The 21,301-nt window shown below is 52.6% G+C and overlaps 2 protein-coding genes across 3 annotated transcripts in view; one reads left to right on the top strand and one right to left on the bottom strand.

Moving 5' to 3' along the window:
* The window catches only part of TMCO4 (transmembrane and coiled-coil domains 4), an 86,628-nt gene extending 81,781 nt beyond the window's left edge, over positions 1–4,847 (top strand). For both annotated transcript variants that reach the window (XM_036914485.2, XM_036914483.2), the window contains one exon: positions 3,740–4,847. In XM_036914485.2, the coding sequence (XP_036770380.2) occupies positions 3,740–4,126 (387 nt within the window). In that variant the 3' untranslated portion in view covers positions 4,127–4,847. The remainder of the gene's footprint in view (positions 1–3,739) is intronic.
* A 2,080-nt stretch (positions 4,848–6,927) lies between these two features.
* On the bottom strand, positions 6,928–16,847 carry HTR6 (5-hydroxytryptamine receptor 6). The gene is made up of 3 exons (XM_036914492.2): positions 15,800–16,847; positions 7,647–7,805; positions 6,928–7,474 (listed from the first exon to the last, which is right to left on the bottom strand). The coding sequence occupies exons 1-3, from the start codon at positions 16,502–16,504 to the stop codon at positions 7,037–7,039; spliced, it is 1,302 nt and encodes a 433-aa protein (XP_036770387.1). The 5' UTR covers positions 16,505–16,847; the 3' UTR covers positions 6,928–7,036.
* Positions 16,848–21,301: the final 4,454 nt, after the last annotated feature.

The raw sequence follows: 21,301 nt of genomic DNA, 5'->3' as shown, positions 1-21,301 counted from the left end.
GGGGAGCAGACACCTGTGGGGCCCACCTTCCCCCTGTCTCAGGACAGGGGCCAGGAGTGAGCCCCAGGGCTGGCCCTGTGGCAGGCAGCAGGCAACTCGGGGTGCATGAAACAAAGGCCAGCCTGCCCAGATGCGTTTCAGTCTCTCCCTTATGGGGACTGGATTGCAGCAGGTAGGGGGTTCTGCCATGCCAGGGGCCGACTCATGAGGTTTCTGGGGGAAAGAGACAGAGCCTAGGGTCTCTGGACATTTTGGGTTCCCAAGGAAATGCCATCTGGCTTCTAGAACTTAGCACAGGGTTTGGCACAAAATAGACAATAATAATAACAACAGGAGCAACATTTGCAGGCACTGCAGTACATGGTCACAGATCATCATAGCTGTCCCGTGAAGTAGGGGTAATAAACCGTATTGTAGGTATGGAAACTGAGGCTGCAGGAGGGGCCAGTGCATGGGAACAGTAGAGCCAGAGGAGCCTGGGGAACCTACCTCAGAGCCAGGGCTAGTAACCGGTGCATCCGTGCTGCCTTCGTGCACACTCCCATAGCTTCCGGTCAGCAACCTCTGGTTCCAGGCCAGTAAGCCTGTCACATGTGCTATTTCATTGAATGTCACAACAGGCCCATGTGGTATAGGTGTCTTTATTAGTCCCATTTTACAGATGAGGAAACAGGCCTGAGAGGTGAAGGAACCAGAAGGGGCCTGGTAGGCTTGAGAGGAGTGTTTGGGCAGGCAGACGCGGGTGGCAGCAGCCTCAGTTTGGGCAAATTGAGGCATCTTGCAAAGCAGGAAACAGGAGATGCTGAGGCCCATTCATGCTGAGTGGCTCTGGCAACGCTGAGCACCCACAATGCTCAGGACTGGTCACCAGGGAGCCAGAAGTGGTCCCTGCACTCCCTGAGTTCACAATCTATCAGAGGACACAAAAAAGTGCACAGGTGGCGGATACCCAGGGAGGGTCCCTAAGCAGTGAAGGAAGGTCAAGGAAGGCTCAGCACCAGTGACATCCAGTGTACCCAGGCAGGTGGCAGACTTCCGTCAAGACAGGCTGGGAGACAGGCTGGAATCTTTACCCAACATCAGCCACACCAGAACTTCCACTGCTAAGAAGAGATTCTTTTCCCGCCCGCCTCACCACTGCTCTTCCATCCCTCTGGCCAACTGTAAGATAGGAACTCTGCTGGTGAGCTCTCTCCCCGGGCCTTTGCAGAATGGCAGCTCAGGGACTGGGGTTGGCTGAGAACTGGACCAAGGTGTAGCCACGGGAAGCCAGAGCTGTGTGTTCCTCGACAGCCGCACAGCGGGATTTCCGAGTGGTATCATCTGTAGCCAGTGGCCACAAACACCTCCCTCCCTTTCTATCCTGTCTGCCGCCCTACTAGCCTTTCCCCAACATTTAGAAGCTATAGGGAGCCAATTCTTGTTTGACACTGTGGGTCTAGGTTTCTGCTGGCTGGAATTTAGTTGTGATGGTTAGAACTTGAGCAGCCATCTTGGGTTCCCAACCTAATTCCCTTTCCTCTGTGCCCCCTTCCATGGAAACTAAGGTAAGGAAGCTCATATTTATGGAGCACCTACTCTGCGCTTTGTGGTTTGTATGTATTACTTTTTTCCCACATACCCCATGAGGTGGGCATCACTAACTCTAATTGGGTAACATCCTTATAGAAGCGTTCCGTGTCATAGATGGAACATAATAGTAAGGAAAATATGCTGTCTCTAAAAGTGCCAGGCCCTTACCCTTGTAGCGAACATTCAGGGTAGGAGTCAGGATCCTCATTTTACAGATGAAGAAACTGGGGTTCAGGACATTGTAAGGATTCACCCAATTACTAGTAAGAGACAAAGCTGAGGCTAGACCCCCCCTTTTCTCTGACCCCAAACATAGGCTTTTTCTAGTGCCGTGCAGCTACTGATGTCTGCCTTTCTGTGGCAGGGTGCTGCCCCCCACCTTGACTTCCACCCTGAACCCAGGAATTTGAAAAGCCCCTTACATGTGTGTATGTGTGTGTGTTTTCACTGAATACTGCTTACATTTATTTGAAAAGAAAGAAAAGTACAAGAAGTAGGCAGGTTCTGGCTAGGGGGAAATAACAAAACTGTACAGGGAATTGTCTTTTTGTGTTCTTGAAAAATCATTTGAATAAGCCACTGTGATGTGTGATTCAAATGGAAATACAGGTGTCATCAACTTCCTAAGCTGATGTTGTTTCCTAAGTTTCCCATGGCGAGCCTCCCCAGTGTCTTCCTGTCTTCTTTTTAAACAAAAAGCCTTGAAGGAATGTTCTGTCTTGTGCTTGCCTTTGCCACTAAACCAGGCCCCCCCAGAATGGCCTAGAGTGCAAGGCTGTATTTCAGGCAGCAAATCTGAGCTAAGCCGCCTCCACCCACAGCATCTCCAGCACAGCGCATGGCTTTGCTCTTCATGTGCTGTGTGTCATTAAGCAAACCACCGTCTCTCCCTGAGCTTCTCTGCCCTCATCTGTAAAATGAGAATGATTTTTAGAGCCTTTCTCCCCAACTGAGACTTCCATACGAGGCCTGGAGTCACTTCCCAGCAATGACATTTCCTGGCTGTATGACTTTGGACAAGTTGCTTTACTTCTCCAGTTTCTTCATCTACTGTTAGCAGCCAACACCTGCCAAAGGAGTTCATCTAGTAAGTTCATCCCCTACAGTGTATTAAGGATGTACCATGTGTTGGGCATTGTCCACTGTCACAGTTAGGCGTCGGGCACTCCAGTCACACTCCTGTTTTTCACTCCCCATATATCCCAGCACAGAAATGGGAGTGACTCTCTGCTCTGAGGAAGACAGTGGGCACTTCTAACTTCGGGACCCTTGTCTTAAGTGAAGAATCAGGTCTCTGTAACAGGGGCCCAGCTGAAGTGACCAAAAGACACAGGAGTCGATGCTGTCATGTAAGAAAAGGCCAGAATAGGCAGTTTAGGGCTGATATAGTGGCTGCAGTCTTTAGGAGCCAAAACTCCCTGTCTTGCTTCCCTGAAAACAATCAAGTGGGCCAACTCATGGCCCAACATTGCTGCTCAGGCCCTGGCCATCACATCTGAATTCCAGTCAGCAGGAAAGAGGAAATAGGGCAAAAGCAGAGCACTCCCCCTTTTAAAGAGACTTAGGAATTCCACATAACACTATTGCTTCATCTCACTGGCAAAACTTGTCCCAGGACAACACATAGCTGCAAGGTGGGCTGGAGAGTGTACCCAGCTGTAAGCTGGAGTTCTTATGACTCAGGGAAAAGGGGGAGAGTAAATCGTCCAACATACCTTGCAGTCGGTGCCATAGCTCTATTTTCTATTTGGGGGACTCCCTGGAGGAATCCTCACAGCAACACTGTGATACAGCCACTCTTGTTGGGCCCATTTTCCAGCTGAGGTCCGTGGAAGCCAGAGGGATAAAAGGCCTTGCCCACCATCCCTGGTGAGCAGCAGAGGGCTTCCACTGCAACCTAAAGAAAATGGGAACTTCCACTCCAACTTTCTTTCCACCAGGAGATTCCTTCCTGTCCCCAGATGACCCAGATTTTATAGAGAAATTTCCTTCCTCTTTACTTCATAAATTCTAGGGCTGCATTGAACCTGGAGACTTCCTTCTCCACTCTGGATTTGAGAATCGTTGAGAGTCGGAGACGTGGCATTGGTGATTGGAGAGGGTGAGGCCCAGGTGCTCAGCGTGGGCCATGGGGAGGGGCAGGCCCTCACTCAGTGTCCTCCTGCAGGTCAGCGGCCACTTGGACTATGCCAAGCGGATGGACGTCATCCTGAAGGCTGTAGGCATCCACACCAAGGCAGGCTGGGATGAAAAAGGGCTCTTGCTGGCCCCAGGCAGCCTGCCCCAAGAGGGGCCTCCCCAGGCAGCAGCCACCTCCTCATCAGGCAAGACCATCCCCCAGGACGGGCAAACCCAGAGTCCTGCACCCGGAGACACCCCCAGAGGAGCCACGTCCAGTGACCCCAGCAACTCCCGATCTGAAGGGGCCTCCCTTCCTGCTGCTGCCAGCCCCGCAGAGAGCCCCCGGGTCTGCAGCCACGGCATGGGCCCCAACCCCCTGGGCTGCCCTGACTGTGCCAGCAAGACCCAGGGACCCTGCCCAGGGCTGGACTGACCCCAGCAGCGGGCCCGAGCCGTCTTCCCTGATTTCTCCATGCCACCCTCAGCACCTCCCTCACATTCCCCACGCAAGGGCCTCTCCTAAATTGAAGGCACTGGACCAGAGGGAGGAGGAACTGTAGGAGACACCTTCCCTCCCTGGGGAGGCAAGGCTTGCGCCTGCAGAGTCAACCAGGCACAGTCAGGAGCCCAGGACTCTACCAGCCACAGGCTTCCTGGACATCAGGTCACAACTATAGGGTCTGCCTGTCCATCAGGGGGTGCAGGGGACTCTCTGGGAGATGAGCCTCCTGTACCACCACTCCCCCTACCTCAGTAATCTGCCTGCTTTTCCCTCCACACTCCAGGGCTGCCCGCCGGCCCACGAGCTCCACAGACACTCCTGCAGCAGGCCCAGGTAGGGCACTGGCAGCTTCCTCTCTCTTGCCTTGGGAGATCTGATCAGACCTGCCACATACAGCCAGGCGGACTGTGACTGAACAGCTACCAGCATCGTCAATCCTGTAGACAGGATTTGACGGGCGCCCCCCACCAAATTGTGCTCCACGCTGGCCCTGGATATAACAGCTTAGTGAATAAATGCCGAGTCAGTGTGCACTGGGGGTGGGAACTGGGCCTGGGACAAGAATGAATTAAATGGAGGAAGGATTTCCTGTAACAGGAGCAGAGGTGGTGATGATTATAATAATAAATAATAATAACTACCACTAATTGACCATTTACTGTGGACAGAGTGTTTACATGGATTGCCCATTTACCCCCACAAGAACCCTATGAGGTAGATATTATTACCTTCATTTTACATGTGAGGTTATTATTGAGGCCCAAAGAGGTTAAGTAACCTGCTCAAGGTCACACTGCTGGTCATTCTCAATCTCCACTCAGTCAGACTCCAAAGGCCAAGCTTTTAGCCATTATATCTGTGTCTGTGGGAATCTTCTCCTTTATTCTGCTCACTGTCCCTGACAGAGATAATTCTCCCCATCGTGCAGATGGGGAACCCCAGGCTTAGGCGATGAAACTATTGCAAAGCTCTGGGGGAGGCAGTGGGGAGAAGAGACAGCAGGAATTAGAATATTGGAGCTGAAGTGGGCCTCACAGGTGTGTGTATTTGTTTGTTCATTCAACAGATATTTACAGAACTGCTGCTATTAGTCCAAACAGCTCATGTCATCCTTAGAAAACTAAGGCTCTGAGAGGGGAAATGACTTTGCTGAGGTCCCAAAGCATATTAGAGGCAGAGTCAAGACCAAAACTCAGGACCCCTGTGCCCAGAGTCTCTCTCTACATCACCAGCTGCTTCTCCAGCCTAAGTGGTCCTCAAGCAAATCCACAGTGGCTGCCTCAGCTAGTGTGTATCGAGAGTCCCCTCAGGCAGGCCCGGAGGCAGTGGGGAAGCCCCAGCAAGCACCGCGGCCCCTCTGCAGCCAGGGGCAGAGCTGGACCTAATCAGCACCAAGGAGAGGGCCAGGCCACCCCAGAAGGTTTCCCTGGGGGTGTGGACTTTTTGAAATTGGGGGTGGAGGGGGTGGGCAGCAGGGGGAGAATAGCCTCTGAAATGAACCTATGGCATGGAAACTGGGGGCCAGGAATTCTCCCTCAAACATGAGGCACTCATGCCAGGGTCCCCCGGCCTGCCTGAGGGCACCAGTCTGCACCAGGGACAGCTCTCAATTCTGCTGGCCCAGGTGGCCGCCACGTCTGTCTGCCTCAGAGACCCAGGGAACGCCAGAAGGAGGTGGGGCAAGGGGCTGGTTCTGTCTCCGTCAGCTGGTTCCCTTCGAGTCCAAGGAAGCCCAGGGCAGAGGAAAATCCATCCCTGGTGTTAAGCAAGAAACCACCAGCTTGCCCTTGGCCCCCAGAGAGGCCAAGCAGCAGCCTGGGAGCTGAGGTGGGGTCCCCATCCAGCACACAGGAGCTGGGGAGCCACAGTCAGGTGGGAAGACCTGTACCAGGGTTGGAAAGAAGGAAAAAAATAAACCCAGAGAGAACAAATAGCCCTTCCTGGCCCACAGCCATAGGCCAGGGAGCTGGCTGGCTGGGAATCATAACAGCAGCAGGTACCACCTACTGACCACCTGCCATTCTGCATACGCTATACACATTCTACACACATTGTAGTAATGCTCTCAACACCCTAAGAGGCAGGCATCATTACCTCCATTTGCACAGGGGATAACAGGCTCAGAGAAGTGACCTGTGCAAGAGTTAGTAAGGAGTGGAACAGACAGTCAAATTGATGCCTGCCTGACTCCCAGTCGCAGGCGCTTCTCTGCGCAGCCACTTATATCTTGAGGCACTGGCCAGACCAAAAACTCCAGCAAATCTCCCTCAGGGTTAAAGATCATTTAAGCCAGCACATCTCAAACAATAACGTGCACATGACTCACTGGGGGCTCTTTCCAACATGTAGATTTTGACTCAGCAGGTTTGGGGAGGGGAAGAAGTGTGCAAACCCCAAGAGATGTTGCTGGTAATTGCTGGTGACCCTTGGACTATCCTTTGAGGGCCAAGGGAGTCGGCCCAGAGCTAACCCACCTCTGCAGACAGACGCACTCCTCCCACACAATCTGATGGAATGTGCAAAGGAGATGATTGTCCTCATCCTAATCTGAACCGAGAGGTCCTTTCCCTACTCCCAGAGTCCTCCAACCAGCCTCTACACACATCCACAAGTGACCCGCATCAGTGGGGTGTCCTGGAGAAAACTATGTCTGAGCCAGCTGTTATCCCTCCAGGTAGGGGGCCTGGAGTGGGCAGTGGGGGCTGGCTCGGTGCACCTACTGGAACTCAGAGGGCTTCCAGGAAACCTGCAACCTTCTGGCCTCAGGCAAGAGCTGGTCTGAGGCCTCAGGGACTTAGTCCCCTCCAGTTCAGCTCCCTGCTGACCGGCTCCAGGCCCAGGTCAGTTCCTGGGGGTACCAAGGGGATGCAGCCGCAGCCCAGGCTCCACAGGGTCAATGCTGAAGAAGCTGACCACAGCAGTTGTCCTAGCAGGTGGCTGGGGATCCTGGGTGGCCTCTCCAGGCAGGAGCAGCTGGGCTGTGAGCTGCAGGCCTGAGGAGCCGCCGGAGTCAGAGTCGGAATCTGGGGGCAGAGCCAGAGGCAGTACCTGCTGCAGGCTGAGGCCTGGCCGGGGGCCGCTGTGAGAGGTACGCATGGAAGGTGAGGCAAGGCTGGCCTGGTGCTCCCGGGGGCAGCGGGGACATGGCAGGAACCTGCCCAGGGCCCGCTTGAAGTCCCGCATGAAGAGTGGGTAGATGATGGGGTTCATGGTGCTGTTACAGTAACCCAGCCATGTGAGGACATCGAAGAGGCCTGGGGAGATGCAGTCGCACACAGCCTGGAGGGATGGGGTACGTTATGCCTGGTCCCACAGCAGGGATGGGACAGACCACACAAATACAAATGCCATGAGAAGCAGCCCATCCTCCCCCTCCCTGTATCTGGGCTGGGGTAGGGTTTAGGGCCTCCTCCAAAGGCCTGAACCCACCTGCCCCCAACAGTGGCATTACCTGGGCTATGTTGGCCACAAAGAAGGGCAGCCAGGTCACAAAGAACATGCCCAGCAGGATGCCCAGTGTCAGGCTGGCTTTCAAGGCCTTCCTGCTGTGCTTGGTGGCCAGACGCCTGCTGTCGGCTGACTCCACCCCTGGGCGTGGGGTCCTGGGCAGCTGCAAAAAAGGAAGACCACATGAGTTCACTGAGAAAGAACTCCAGTCTGACCCCAATCCCAGCCACAGAGTGAGCCTTGATCCTTATTCTAGACTGAGCCCTTGTACCAGCAATAAACTGAGCCCTGATGTTTGAGCCCCAACTGTAGTCCTAGACTAAGGCCTGACCCTGACTCCAGACTGAACTTTGACCCTGACTCTAGACCAGTCCTTGACATCAGCAATAAACCAAGCCCAGGTCCCCTGATGATGGGACTGCACATGGTTCCAGACTGAGCCCTGACACCTACCATAGATTGAGCTCACTGTAACCAAAGTCTTAAATTGAGCTTCACCCAGGACCAGACTGAGCCTGACCTTAGCCCCATTCTGTGCCTTGAGCCCTGCAATAGACTGAGCCCTGATCCTGGTCCTTCACGGAGCCCTGACCTGACACAATACTTCACAAGGTGTTCCAGGAAGTACAGTAAGACAGGGCAACACTGCCCCAAACACAGATCAGACGGCTCAGAAGACTCACTCTCCCAGCAAAGAACAGCACCAGACACAGGCTGACACACATGACCATTAGCCCCAACTCCTCCCAAAGCCTTTGGTGTTAGAAGAATTAGTTGCAATTGAACAGTACTTGACAAAAGAGGCCCTGCTGCTGTCCAGGGCCTGGCAATCCTTTTGTGGATGGACCCTCTTCATATCCTGGAGTAATGGTTTTGCCTGTGCCACTCCCTTGTGCTCCACAAAATAAAGTGCTTTTTTGAAAGCATGCGCACAGAGCAAATGTTTACAATGAAATATAGATTACTAGGGATGCTAGCGACCCTGGCATCTTACAACTCAAATTATGCTGTGGACTGACAGACATCTCCATTCCCAAATGTGGACTTCCAGCACAGGAGCATGGGGGAAAGGAGGAGGAGAAAGGAGCAGCCCCACAGCAGGTGGTGGGAAGAGGACACGGGCCTGAGGACTTTGGCTTTGCAAACTGGTAACTGGCAGTCCCAAAATATGAAGTCTCTCTAAGCTGGAAGATCCTTTAGCCCAGTTGTTCTCTACCTTTTTCAACCTCCTGAGACCATTGAGAATACAATGAAATCTATAAAACCTATCCCCAGAAACCAAAAGTTTATTTTATACACACACACACAGAAGAGAAAAAGAAAATCCCACACTTCCAGAGGGTTCAGAGACCACCTTGAAGTCCATCCATGAAGCCTCCAGGGCAGTGGCAGGGGTGGAGGGGCAGTCCATGAATGCTAGGATGTGAAGCATGTCAGAACCTATTTGGGTTTTCATACATCAGACTTACACAAAGTGAGACCCACCTATATCTACAGTTTAAGCAAAAACCAGTGTGCAAAGATGTGCACAGTTCATTGAAGTATGCAAAAGATGTGTGTGCTGTCTGGGAACACAGATGGGCTTTGGAAGCCAGGGATTCCCCTAACATCTCCTAAACTGCATAAGAGCCCAGCTTAGCTCTTGAGGCAGCCAGAGGGTGGGTTGGGTATGAGGAGATGAAAGGAGGAGGCAGGGAAGGAACCAGATTCCCAGGCAACCTTCGCAGATGGAAAGGGGGTGGAGGAGGCAAAGCCAAGATGTTTCAGCCCTGGGAAGCACAAAAGCCAACCCCCTGCCCCGTTCTCATGCGCAGGAGCAAACCTTCCAGCCCTGCCCTTCTTTCCATGTCCCTTCAGGGTATGCAGACTTGGTTCCTGTCCATGGTGCTGAAATCCAGCTACATGCTATCTTTCTACAAGGGCCAAGAGATCTGTCTGATCCTGGCATGGTGGTAGGCAGGGGAGGGGAAATGAAGCACACTGTAACTCCCACTCCTCAACATGTTTATCCAGGTGAAATCTGGTTATATAAATATCAAGGACAAATTCACAACGAACAGCCTAAAAGAGGCCCCTGATTTCTCCCCTTTGTCTTGATGGGGCAGCATTGTACAGAGGCATGAAACTGGTCTTGTAAGACAAGTGATCTTCCTTCAAATCATGCCTCTACCACTTACTGACTTTGTGATCTTGGGAGAGTCTCTGTTTCCACATCTGTAAAATGGGAGAAACAACACTCAGCTGATGGAATCACTGAGAGGCTGCAGATAATAAATGCATTCACAGTGTCCAACACAGAGTAAATGCTAAGTACATGGTAGCCCTGATGTCAGCTCGGTGGTATGGGTTCAAGGCTGGGGAAATTTTTAGCACCCTCAAGAGCCCCGTCCTCTGTCAGCAGCTCGGGGTCCCCAGAGCAGCATGGATGTCGGGACAAATGCTCTGACTCACCATGTCGTAGAACGAAAGGAAAATAGGACCTACTTTTCTCTTTCCACTTCTCATTTTCTGTCCTCCAAAATTGAACTCTGTATTGATTCTGTAGCTCTACCATTGTCAGCCTGGAGGAGAGCTCCCTGCTTCCCCCAAAGAATCTCCTAAGATCTGCCATGCCTATAAATTGCTGCTGTCAATGGAGATAGACAATGAGGAGGGAGCCAGTCTCCAAAGGAGCCACCTGTACAGGTTCCCCTCTAACCCCTGGAGACCTGGGTGGGACAGGGAGGGCAAGAGATAGCCCTGATCTTGTCAGAGCTCTAGGGCACTGGGGAACAGACACTTGGGGAGACACCTTTAGGGCAATCAACAGGGAGGGAGCTCCAGAGGAGTCAGAGATGATCTCAGACTCCCTTTCCAAGAATCCTTGTGGGAAAAACCCCGGTCTTTCCTTTCTCCTTTTCTCCCCAAAGAGTTGGCTCAAGAACAAGCAAAGGGAAAGAGAAAAGGAAACTGAGGCTCAGAGGGGGTGGGGGACCCTCCCCAGGACACACTGTATCAGTACAAGGCCCCAGTAACCACAAATCAGCACCATTTATTGAGCACTTACTAACCGTCAGCATTTGCTATTCAACCCTTACATGAGGTAGGTATTATTATCCCCATTTTTCAAACGAGGTTCAGAGAGGCAAAATAACTTGCCAGGAGCCTCACAGAAGATAAACGTTGAGCCAGGGATTCAAAGTCATTTCTGGCTCCACAAAGTGCACCTCTTCCACTTCACCATGCTGCTTCCCCTGAAGGATGGTACTCATGGGCACAGTTGGACAGTTACAGAAACCCTGCTGCTGTCACCGAGAGGTCCTCCTAGAGCAGAAAGAAGCCGATGGCAACTGCCAGCCTCACTCTGCCCTCTTTTCTCTGCCCTATAACCACCTCAGAGCCCCTCAGGGCCACATTCTATTGTCTGCATGTCTTTATAAAGGTCCATGGCTTGTGTCCCTGCCAGAGGGCAGCCACCTGGAGGACAATTTGGCAGTGCCCTTCCAGGACACAGTTCCACTTACAGGTTCTCCCTATGTTCAGTAAATACCTGTGCGTATGCCTGTACACTCAGTGTCTACAGGAATGTGTACCACAGCACTATTCCTGATAGGATAAAATGGGAAACAGCCTATATGTCCATCAAAAAGAGAGTGGTTAAATAAACCACAGTACATTCTCACTCTAGAATACTACACAGATGTTTAAAAGAATGAATCAATCAAATGGAAAGATGTCCAAGACACATTATTAAGTGACAATGGCAAGTTGCAAAACCATAGATAAGGTGTGATTCCATTTTTTTAAAGAAATGCACAAAACAAAACACTAAGTTTGTTTGGGTACATAAGCATTTATAGAAACATATGGAAAAAAGGATGGGAAAGACATACCCTAAAATGATGAAGAGTGTCCCTGGGAGCGGAAGCGGCTGGATGGAATTGGGGAGGATCTTTTACTTTATTGTTGGATTTTTATTTTAAAGTGTACTTACGTATTCCCTTGTATAGTTTAAATTTTTTACCATCGTCTAATCATAGTGTGAAGATTATGAGACAGACTCTGGAGCCAGACTGTCTGGTTTCAAATTGTGGCTCTATTATTAGCTAGCTGAGCACCCCTAAGGGATGTACTTTACCTCTCTGTGCCTCAACCTTCTCATCTGTAAAATGGCAATTATAATGGCATCTGTCTCATAGGATTGTAGTAAGGACTAAACATGGCAATATACACAAAATTACCCAAGCAGTGCGTGGCACACATATGCTCCATGTAGGTGTCAGCTGTCATTGTTGTTATTGTTTATGTTTATATTATTAGTGTCCAGCTCAGCTCCATGATAATGGTGGGCAACAATGGTATTTTTTTCTCCCTAGAAAGGCTCAAAGCAGTGAGTTCTCCAGAATCATGTATTTTACTACCACAAGGAGCTAACGTTTGTTGAGCACCTATTATGTGCCAGGTTCTACATATATTATCTCATTGATTCTTCAAACAGCCTCCTGTGATGAATAGCATTACCCCCAGAGTAGAGGAAGGTGAATACTTGTCCAAAATCAGCCAGCAGTGCTGGAAAGGAGGCAGGATTTGAACCCATGACCAGGCAGAGGCAAAGGCTCCTGCACCCGGCCCTGGGTGCACCTGGCTGCCTTGTTCCCAGCAGCAGCCAAGCCTGCCACGCTCCCCACAGCCTCCCCCTAGCTCAGCCCCCCTCCTCCTCTGAGATATTTCTGTGATCACGACGACAGTGACGGAAGGGAAGATGGATCACTAAGCAGAACGAGGCACAGTTGGGTGAGGGAGGGTGGAAAAGGCTGGCGGGGGAGGAAAGGAGGAGAAATTGATGGGTGAGAAGTGGGGGAGGAAGATCGGGAGATGCAGAAGGAAGGAAGAGAATGGGGAGAGCCGGGCCTGACAGGAGGGTGCATGGGAGAAAGGGAGACAGACGAGGTACCGAGGAAGGCGAAGGGAGGGGGCCGCGGACCAGACACAGGGGTCCTGGCAGAGAGAGAGGCTGAGAAGGCAGAAACTCCCAGCCAGCCTCCTGCTGCTGCTCTCCGTGGGGCTGCGCTCCCACACTGGTCCCTCTGGGATCTCCCAAGGATGAGCACCACCCCACCTGGGCACCCACCTCTCTAGCTATCACCTATCTATCTATCTAATCTAATCTATCTATCTATCTATCTATCTATCTATCTATCTATCTATCTATCATCTATCTATCTGTATCAAACTATATCTATCTATCAAACTATATCTATCTATCTATCTATGATCTATCAAACTATATCTATCATATATCTCTCTTTATCAAACTATATCTATCATCTTTCTCTGTCAAACTATATCATCTATCTATATCAAACTATATCTATCTATCTAACTCTATCAAACTATATCTGTCTATCAACTCTATTAAACTGTATCTAGCTATCATCCATCATCTATCAATCATCTATCTCTATCAAACTATATCTATCTATCTATCTATCTATCTATCATCATCTATCATCTATCTCCTCCACCCCACCCTGCCCTGGCAGCATCTCCCTCTGACACCGCCACCCACCACGCCCCCCTCTCCATCCCTGGCCCACAGTCCCCGCCTCAGCTCTAAGCAGGACCCTTTCTCAAATCCCCTGGGGCCAGGAAGACCTTGCTGAAACTATGGAGCCAACCAGTAGCTTTTTAAAAGCCCATTCCCATAAACAGGCAGGTGTGGGGTATAGTGGGGATAAAAATGCTCAAGCTTGCTCGGCAACCATGTTCTCAGCCCCAGAGAAGCTAGGACTTCAGGGACCTGTTTCCAGCCTCTTCCCTCTGTGGGGAAGCTAGAGGCTGGATTTCAGAAGGGAGCTGAGGGCTAAGTGGGGTGGAGAACAGGGAAAAAGGATCCAACACACCCAAGTTTTGTTCCTTCTCATCAGTTCCTTTGGGTCTAGGCATTGAGAGAGCCTCCACCCCGCAGCCCAGAAGCCTAGTTTTGGGGGCAGGCCAGCTTGGGTGGAAGGAAAGGGGTTGTGACGCCAGAGGCCAGAGCAGAGGCCGCGTCCCAGAAGCAACTTCCCCAATCACAGGCAGTTCTCCAGGCAATAAGGAAAACAGGCACACAGAGGGCTTGCTTAGGGGCAAGGGGTTTGGACAGCAAGGGTAGTGCCAGCTGACACTTCCCCTCTTTCTGAACCTCAGTTTCCCCATCTGTCAAACGGAGATGGTGGCTGGGGATTGCTTCATTGGGTGTTAGGGGGATTAGCTTAGCTCAGTGCCTGGCATGCTGTGAGCACTCAAAGACTGTGGGGCCACAACTGTTAGCACCCAGGGGCCACAGTCTCAAGTTCAGTCCTGTTAACAACCAATTCGTTTTATAGAAAGAAAATCGCTCACTGAAAGAAACAGTGTCACAGGCACCACTGGAGTCCTCTCCCAACCCAGCCTCTCCAAGGCCAGGCGACTTCTCTGTCCTCGGTCACGAGAGCAGTGCTTTCCAAAGTGTGGGGATGGGAGGGGGCTTTGGGTGGCAAAGGGACACTCACAAAATAACTGAATCACAGAATGAGTCATTAGCCCTTTACAGTGTTCCTCCAGCTCTCCTGGTTGCATCAAGAGAAAGTCTTTCGTTGATGCCTCCATGTCTTTAACATCACTCTAACTCTTAACAGAGAGAAAGCAGGCCTCAGGCTCAGTCACGCAGCCGTCCCTGGCTGGTCTTCAGTAACACCACTGGGCTTGCTGGACTTCACTGAAATTGTGTTTGTGATTGCCTTCTATTTATGGCAAAGAGACCGATTTTCCATTTCTGGAAGCGACAGGAAGTTTTCTTTCTAAACAAATTCATGGAAGTAAAAAGATAAGTGGGATGTGATTTAAAGAAAATGCGAAGTACACACAAATGAAGTGGCTTGAGGAGTGTGTGGGGGTGCACAGAGGGGAGTAAGGCAGAGATCCCAAGGTGGCTGCAAATGCCTGAAGTTCAGGAAACACTTCTTTACAAGAACCAGAGAGAGAGTGTGGATGGCCCAGGACAGCCACCCGACCACTGAAGAACCAAGTCAGGGGGCGCAGGCACCTGCTGAGACTCAAGACGTTCTCCAGTGAGCACAGATAAAGGAGAGAGAACAGGGCTGCAGCCAGGACCTCCTGTCCACCCCAGGTAAGGTTGACCTGCCAGCTGCAGCTCTGGGCCCTGTTCCTGGGGTGCAGGGACAGGCAACCTGCTCTGGGGGACTGCCAATCAGGGTGTTAGCCATTCAGCCCCAGCCACCTTAGCATGACCTCCAAGGCACCCTGCATCCTGCAAGTGTCTCTTCCACCTGAGGCTACATCAAGGAGCCTGGAAAGCCCAGTCAGGACCTTCCTCAGGGCCTGTGGCCTAATTCTCTGGGGCTCAGGCCTGGTCAGTCTAAACTCCCATCGCTCAGGGTGAACAACTGCACTCGGGTGCCATGTGGCCTAGGTGAAAACAGAAGCCACTCCACTCTAGATGCTGCAGGACCTTGAGCTAAGAGCACCTACCCCTTTCACAAGCATTTAGTAAGCACCTACTGTGTGCAGGGGAACCAAAACCTACCCAGATATACCCAGCCCTTATGAAGCTTGCATACGAGTGGGAGAGATAGTCAATGAACAAGTCAACAAATAACCTGAGGGTCAGAAGAGAGAGTCACAGAGTGCGGGAGGGCAGGTGGTCAGAGACAGCCTCTGGGAAGGGGTGACCTGGGAGCTGAAATGGTCAGGCAAGGGTAAACCCAGGGGAAGAGCATTCCAGGCAGAGGGGGCAGCAAATGCAAAGTCCTGGGCACAGAAGCCAGTCTGGTTCCTTCAAAGAGTGTCAGAAGGACCACTGGGCTGGTGCAGAGAGAGAGCAGGCAGTGGGGGAGAGGTGAAGCTGGAGAGGCTGGTGGGACCAGATCCCAGGGCCCCTCTTTATCTTGAGGCAATGGGGAGCCACTGAAGGGTTTGAAGCCAGGAGTGATGTGATCACTTTTTTTTTTTGGTCTGGCTCCTGTGCAAAAAATGAGTAGGGCTAAGCCTGGAGTGAGCTAAACAGGAGGAGCTGGAAATGGCCACATGGCTGTCACCAGCAAGTGCCTATTAAGTGGCAAATGCCCAGTGGGCCCCCAATGGCTACTCATTTCTCTTCATCCCACAAGCCCGGGTCTCCCTGTGCACCCTGGGTACCTGCAGCGTCTCCAAGCCCTGGCCAGTGGTGAGGGAGGCCACCTGTAGGGCCTGCTTTCGGGCGGCCAGCAGGATTCTGCAGTAGGTGAAGCAGAAGGCGCCTGAGGGCAGGAAGAAGGTGAGGCTCGACGCCACGAGGACGAAAGGCAGGCTGGCCAGCAGGCGGCACTGGCCCGGGGCAGACGCCCGCACGCGGCCCAGCTCGTGCCAGCCCAGCAGCAGGGGCAGGAAGGAAGCGAGCGCGGCGAGACTCCAGGCGCCCAGAACGAGCGCCAGAGCGCGCGGAGCCGTCATGCGCAGCTTGTAGCGCAGCGGCGAGAGGATGAGCAGGTAGCGGTCCAGGCTGATGAGGCAGAGGTTGAGGATGGAGGCGCTGCAACACATCACGTCGAAGGCGGCCCACAGCAGGCAGAGGCTGCGCGCCAGCACCCAGCGCCCATACAGCGCGTTCAGCATGGCAGGCGGCATCACCACCAGCCCCACCATCAGGTCCGACGTAAAGAGCGACACCAGGAAGAAGTTGGACGTGTTGCGCAGCGCGGGCTGCGTGCAGATGAGCGCGATGAACAGCGAGTTGGCCGCCGCGGTCAAAGCGATGACCACACACAGCGCGGCCGCCACCCAGCCGCTGCCCCCCGGGCCCGACGGCGGCCCGGACCCCGAGTCCGGGTTGCTGTAGTTGGTGGGGCTCTGCTCGGGGACCATGGGGGCGGGGGTGCAGGGCGAGGACCCGAGGCCCGAGAGGATGAGGTAGGATGGGCGGAGAGACAGGATGATGGGCGGAAGGAGCGGAGGCTGGAGGGGCTTCGTCGGTGAGAACAGACCCCCCAGGGGTCAGATGGTAAGATAGGCGCAGGGGCGCTAGGTCAAGGGAGGAGCGGGGTTATATGGGCGCCCTGGGGGTGGGATGGGGACACCGGGAGCAAACGGTGGAGGAGTTTGGGAGGGGGCACCTGACGAGGAGCGGAGCCCCCTAGACGGGGCGGGCGGAGAGTCAGGAGGAGGGGACGCCGGATGACCCGGGGAGGCAGGACGGGCGGCCGCAGAGCCGCCTGAGCGGGCGGGCGGCGGTGAGACGGGGCGGCCGCCTGCCGGGCGGGGAGACGCGCCTCGGCCGCTGCAGGGGGGCTGTGGGGGACGCTCGGGCCGGAGCCGTCGTCCCTTGGGTCGCAGGCTGGGGGCCCACCGGCCGGAGCAAAGCCGCCTCGGGGAAGGCAGCACTCAGAGCCGGCGCAGAGGCACCCCCGGGCTTGGGCGGCCCCGGCCCCCTGCGGCCGGCGGGGAGAGGACAGCGGCAGCGCCTCCGCCCCTCCCCACCCGGCCGCCGGGCCGCCGGCCCCGCTCCCGCCCGCGCTCGGTACCTGCGCTGCAGCTCTGCTCGGCTGCCGGCGACTGCGGCAGGCGCCGCGGGCTGGGAGAGGACAAGGCGGCCGCGGGCGGGCAGGCGCCCAGCGAGTCGGGGAGGCGCAGCGAGGGGCCCGCGCGCGGTGGGGCCGGTGGGAGCGCACAGGAGCGCGCGGTCCCCGCCCCGCGGTGGGCGGAGAGCCCGGGGCCCGGGCTCTCGGCGGGCGGGTGCCTGGCCTCCCAGGCCTGCGGAGGGACGATCCGGGCGCCCCAGCTGCTCCAGGTCGCCTCCCCAGCTGTGGCAGTCTCCACACCCCCGCAAACCGCTCCAGAACCACACGTGGCGGCGGCGCGGGAGGAGCTCAGGGTAGGGAGCTGTGGGCCGCCTTGATCCAGGACTGCTCCCCAGTGGGGGCTGTCCCTCTGCAGCGGGGTCGCCATGCTACCAGGGGGAGCCCGTTGAGAGAGACCTGGTGGATCGCTTGACATCCATGTGTATATGCACACATATACATACCCATATGTACATGTATATGATATTACATAAAATATATAATGACCTGTATAACACTTCTTCAAACCTTTTGCTTAACCATGAGGGTACCTCCTCCTTAGGGTCTTCCCAGCAGAAACCATCCCATCCTCTGAGAGCACCGGGCTCTATAAGAGGGATGCCCTGACCTGTTGGTACTCCCAGCCTAAGAGAGTGTGAACAGATTTGGAAATCTCCAGGACAAGTGGGGTAGATTGGCTGCAGGGAGAGGGATGGGGTGTGGCACCCCTGGGTGTAGTTCCCACTGTGGATCTCTCCCCGTGGCTAAGAAGAGTCTCTGCCAGACACTGCACAGATTAGTAGTGTGGATTCCATTCATTCATTCAACTAACTTTTATTGAACACACACTAGGGGCCAGGACTGTTCTGAGCAATTGGGACATTACAATAACCAAAACTAAGATCAAACTTCATGGAGTTTACCCTCCAGTGGAAGGAGACAGACGATAAACAATATGCATAATAAATGCTTAAAGTAGTCATAAGGTGATCATTGCTATAGAAAAAAAGAAAATGGAGAGCAATACAAAGGGGATCTAGAGTGGGGGAGGGTCTTTCTCCCTCCACAGAAACAGAAAAGTAATACCTCCCATGTATAAGGTCCCTGCTAAGTTCCAGGGGCTTTCTTCCTACTGCTACAATAAGGCAGGTGCTCAAACAGGGCTCAGAGAGACCAAGGACCTCACCCAAAGTCACCAGCCACAAGCGATCAAATGGAACTGAAATGTGGGACTGCGCATGCCCGTGGCAGAGAAGCCTCAAGCCCCTGCAGCAGACCCATCCACCCCGATGTCACAATTTGGTGCCCAGAGCCCATCCAGCCTGCACATGGGTCTGTGCAGCAGAAGCCTGTCTCCCTCCCAAGACCACTTGCACCACCTTGATCATTTTTGTTGCACCCCAAGGAACAGGATGCGAAGCACTGGGCTGCGAGTCATAAAGACCAGACTTGGGATCCCAGTTCTGCTGCTTACCAGCTCTGTGGACTGAGGGCCAGCAGCTCTATCCACTTGGGTCACCGTTTCTCCTCTACAATGGCTACACCCATCCCACAGGGTGATGTGATCTTGTGTGATCTGTAAATTTTTCGGTGCTGTGTTAATGCTAGCTGTTGGCCTCAGCATTCCCATCTGTATAATGGGAGTGCGTTCAGATCTGCTGTAACCCACAGCAAACCAGAGGGGTGCTGTGTAGACTTTGGAGCGCAGTGACCTACTCCTTGCTCTGTAAACTTGGCAAAGTCTCTTAAACTCCCTGCTACTATGAAATTGGGGTAGTGGAGATGTGAACAGCATGAGTGTTCAAACCATGTCACACAGAGGAGATGCTTGGTAAATTTTAGCTTTGTAAAAATTAGTAGCATATGGTAGGATAACATCTTAGTCCCTCATCTTTAACTTTTTTGTTTGATGTCCTTTACTTAAAAAATAGAAAACATGACAAAAATGTTAATATTTGCTCATTCTGGGTATTGATTCACACAAGTTTGCTATGTTAACGATCTGTACTTTGGAATAATTTTTTTAAATTTTTGTTCAAGATTGGGCCTGGGTGGTGGTGCCACCGTGTGGCCACTGTTATTATTTTGAATGGAAGAACTTTTCAGGTGTTCCATGTGCATGCCCCAAGATTTACTGTGTCCTTCGTGGAGTAATAAAGTCCTAGCCTTCCTAAGCATTTCAGGGTAGAGAGAGACCTCCAAGGATGCTCAGCCTTTGCTTGATAACTTCTAACCACTGTCCCTGGAGTTGGCTGGTGCCACCCTAGAACAGCTGACTTCAGAAGTCCTCTGCCCCAGACCCCAGTGCTTGGCAGTACAAAGAGGACCAGGAGAGCTCTTCATTACAGAGTTTGAGAAACTGAGGCCTCGGGAGGCTGTGACGCCTGCCCCAAACTGTTCTCACCGAAGGCAGTGACCAGCTGGATAGACTACGTGAGGTGAAGGATTCGTCTGTTTTGTTCACTGCTCTATCTTCATTACATATGAGGCTCTCAATAACCATCTGTTCAATGAATGAATGAACAAAACTATCAGGCCAACCACCAGCAGTTGTGGGCCAATCATTCATTCCCACTAACTATAATAATGGCAGGCATTTATCAAGGTTTTATATGTGCCAGGCACTGTTCTAAGCTCTATTTGTATGCTGATCTATGTGAAGCTCACCATGACCCCAGGAGTGAGCTAGGTGTGATCATTTGTCCCTGTTTTACAGATGGGAAAACTGAATCTCAGAGATCTTCAGTGATTTGCTCAACTTGCCCATATGCCAGGATATGAACCCAGGCAGACTGTATTTTCCCAGGACTTAGAGCAGGGGAAGAAAACCAGCTGGGAGTTGTTTGCTCCATGTAGGCAAACAAGGTAGGGAAGCCGGTACAAATTATGCGTCCATCCAGAGAGGAGCCTGTGCTGACAGTGCTGAGTGTCAGTGTTAATCTCTTGCAAAGATTTTAAGTCCCTCTACCATTGCTGGTGGAGCGGGTAGCTGAGCAGGGCTGGATATTTTTTGCCTGAGATTTCTTGGTAGTTCAGTTTGAGGTTGGCAGAGAAAAATTGAAGTCACTACTCCACATCTCTAATTGGTAAGCTAACACACTAGGGAAGCTTCCGGTTCAGTCATTTCTCAAAACTGGCTCTTCTCACATCCAATCAGCAGCACCTTTCTCCAGGTGGCCCCGCCTCCCCTCTGGCCCAGCCAGAGTCTGGCCTCCATCATCTCCTGCCTAGACCCTGCTTGTAGTCACCTGCTGGTCCTCCGTCTCCCTCTCCTCCTTTAGTCTCGCTGAAACCCAACTCTGAGGCTCTAACTGCAGAGAAAATGAAGTCCAAACTTTGGCTAGCAGTCCAGGCCTGCCACTAGCACCAACAGCCTTCCTGTTTTCTTTCCAACTGGCCTCTTACTTCATGCTTCTTTATCAATGTACACCCTGCCTTGCTCCCTACACAGGATGGAGGCAGCTCCTGACCAAGACTCCTCCACCAAGGCCATGCTCGAGCCTCAGAGGCCCAGAGCCAAGGACAAGGCCCAGGAAGTCCTTGCTTTGCACCTGGTCTCTGAGGTGCACCAGAAGCCCTGCAGCACTTTCTCTGAGCCCTCAGTCACCTCCATCTGTACATAATGACTGTTAGTACGGCCGGAGCTTGTCCCTACCACAGAGGGGGCACTGAGGTTTGCATGAATGAGGTATATTTCTCTCCAGCCCAATTCAAGGAACATGGATGGCTATGTCCACACAACTGCAAGAAGGGCCCTTCTGGAGCTGGGAAATACCCAACAGTGCTGAGCAGCCATGAGAAGGGCTTGCGTACACGGAGGAAATCGTGTAGTTCACAGCCGTTGTCACTAGAGGGCGCGAGGTTACACTCTGGGCTCCCCTGCCTCCCAGCCTGAGCAAATCTCCCAGAGCCTAAAGGAACTAGTTTGTAAGATGAGGCTTTTCCGTGGATTAGAAATATTATATGTGAGTGACGGTTACATGAGTGAATACACGTGTGAAAATTCAAACTGTACAGTAAGATGTGTGCATTTTATTGTATATACCTCTATAAAAATGTTAATTGAAATATTAAAAATAAATTAATTCAATAGTTTAAAGATGCT

This window comes from Manis pentadactyla, chromosome 4, assembly GCF_030020395.1.
Source record: "Manis pentadactyla isolate mManPen7 chromosome 4, mManPen7.hap1, whole genome shotgun sequence".
Taxonomy (NCBI): Eukaryota; Metazoa; Chordata; class Mammalia; order Pholidota; family Manidae; genus Manis; species Manis pentadactyla.
Note: the sequence above shows the minus strand (reverse complement) of the source record. Positions and strands in the feature narration are given on the sequence as shown.

Excerpts from the sequence above, each read along its gene's own strand:
- HTR6 (XM_036914492.2), bottom strand. The coding sequence starts at position 16,504 with ATGGTCCCCGAGCAGAGCCCCACCAACTACAGCAACCCGGACTCGGGG. Across the intron at positions 7,806-15,799 it reads AGGGCTTGGAGACGCTGCAG|CTGCCCAGGACCCCACGCCC; the intron begins GTACCCAGGGTG and ends CCTTTTTTGCAG. Across the intron at positions 7,475-7,646 it reads TTGTGGCCAACATAGCCCAG|GCTGTGTGCGACTGCATCTC; the intron begins GTAATGCCACTG and ends CCATCCCTCCAG.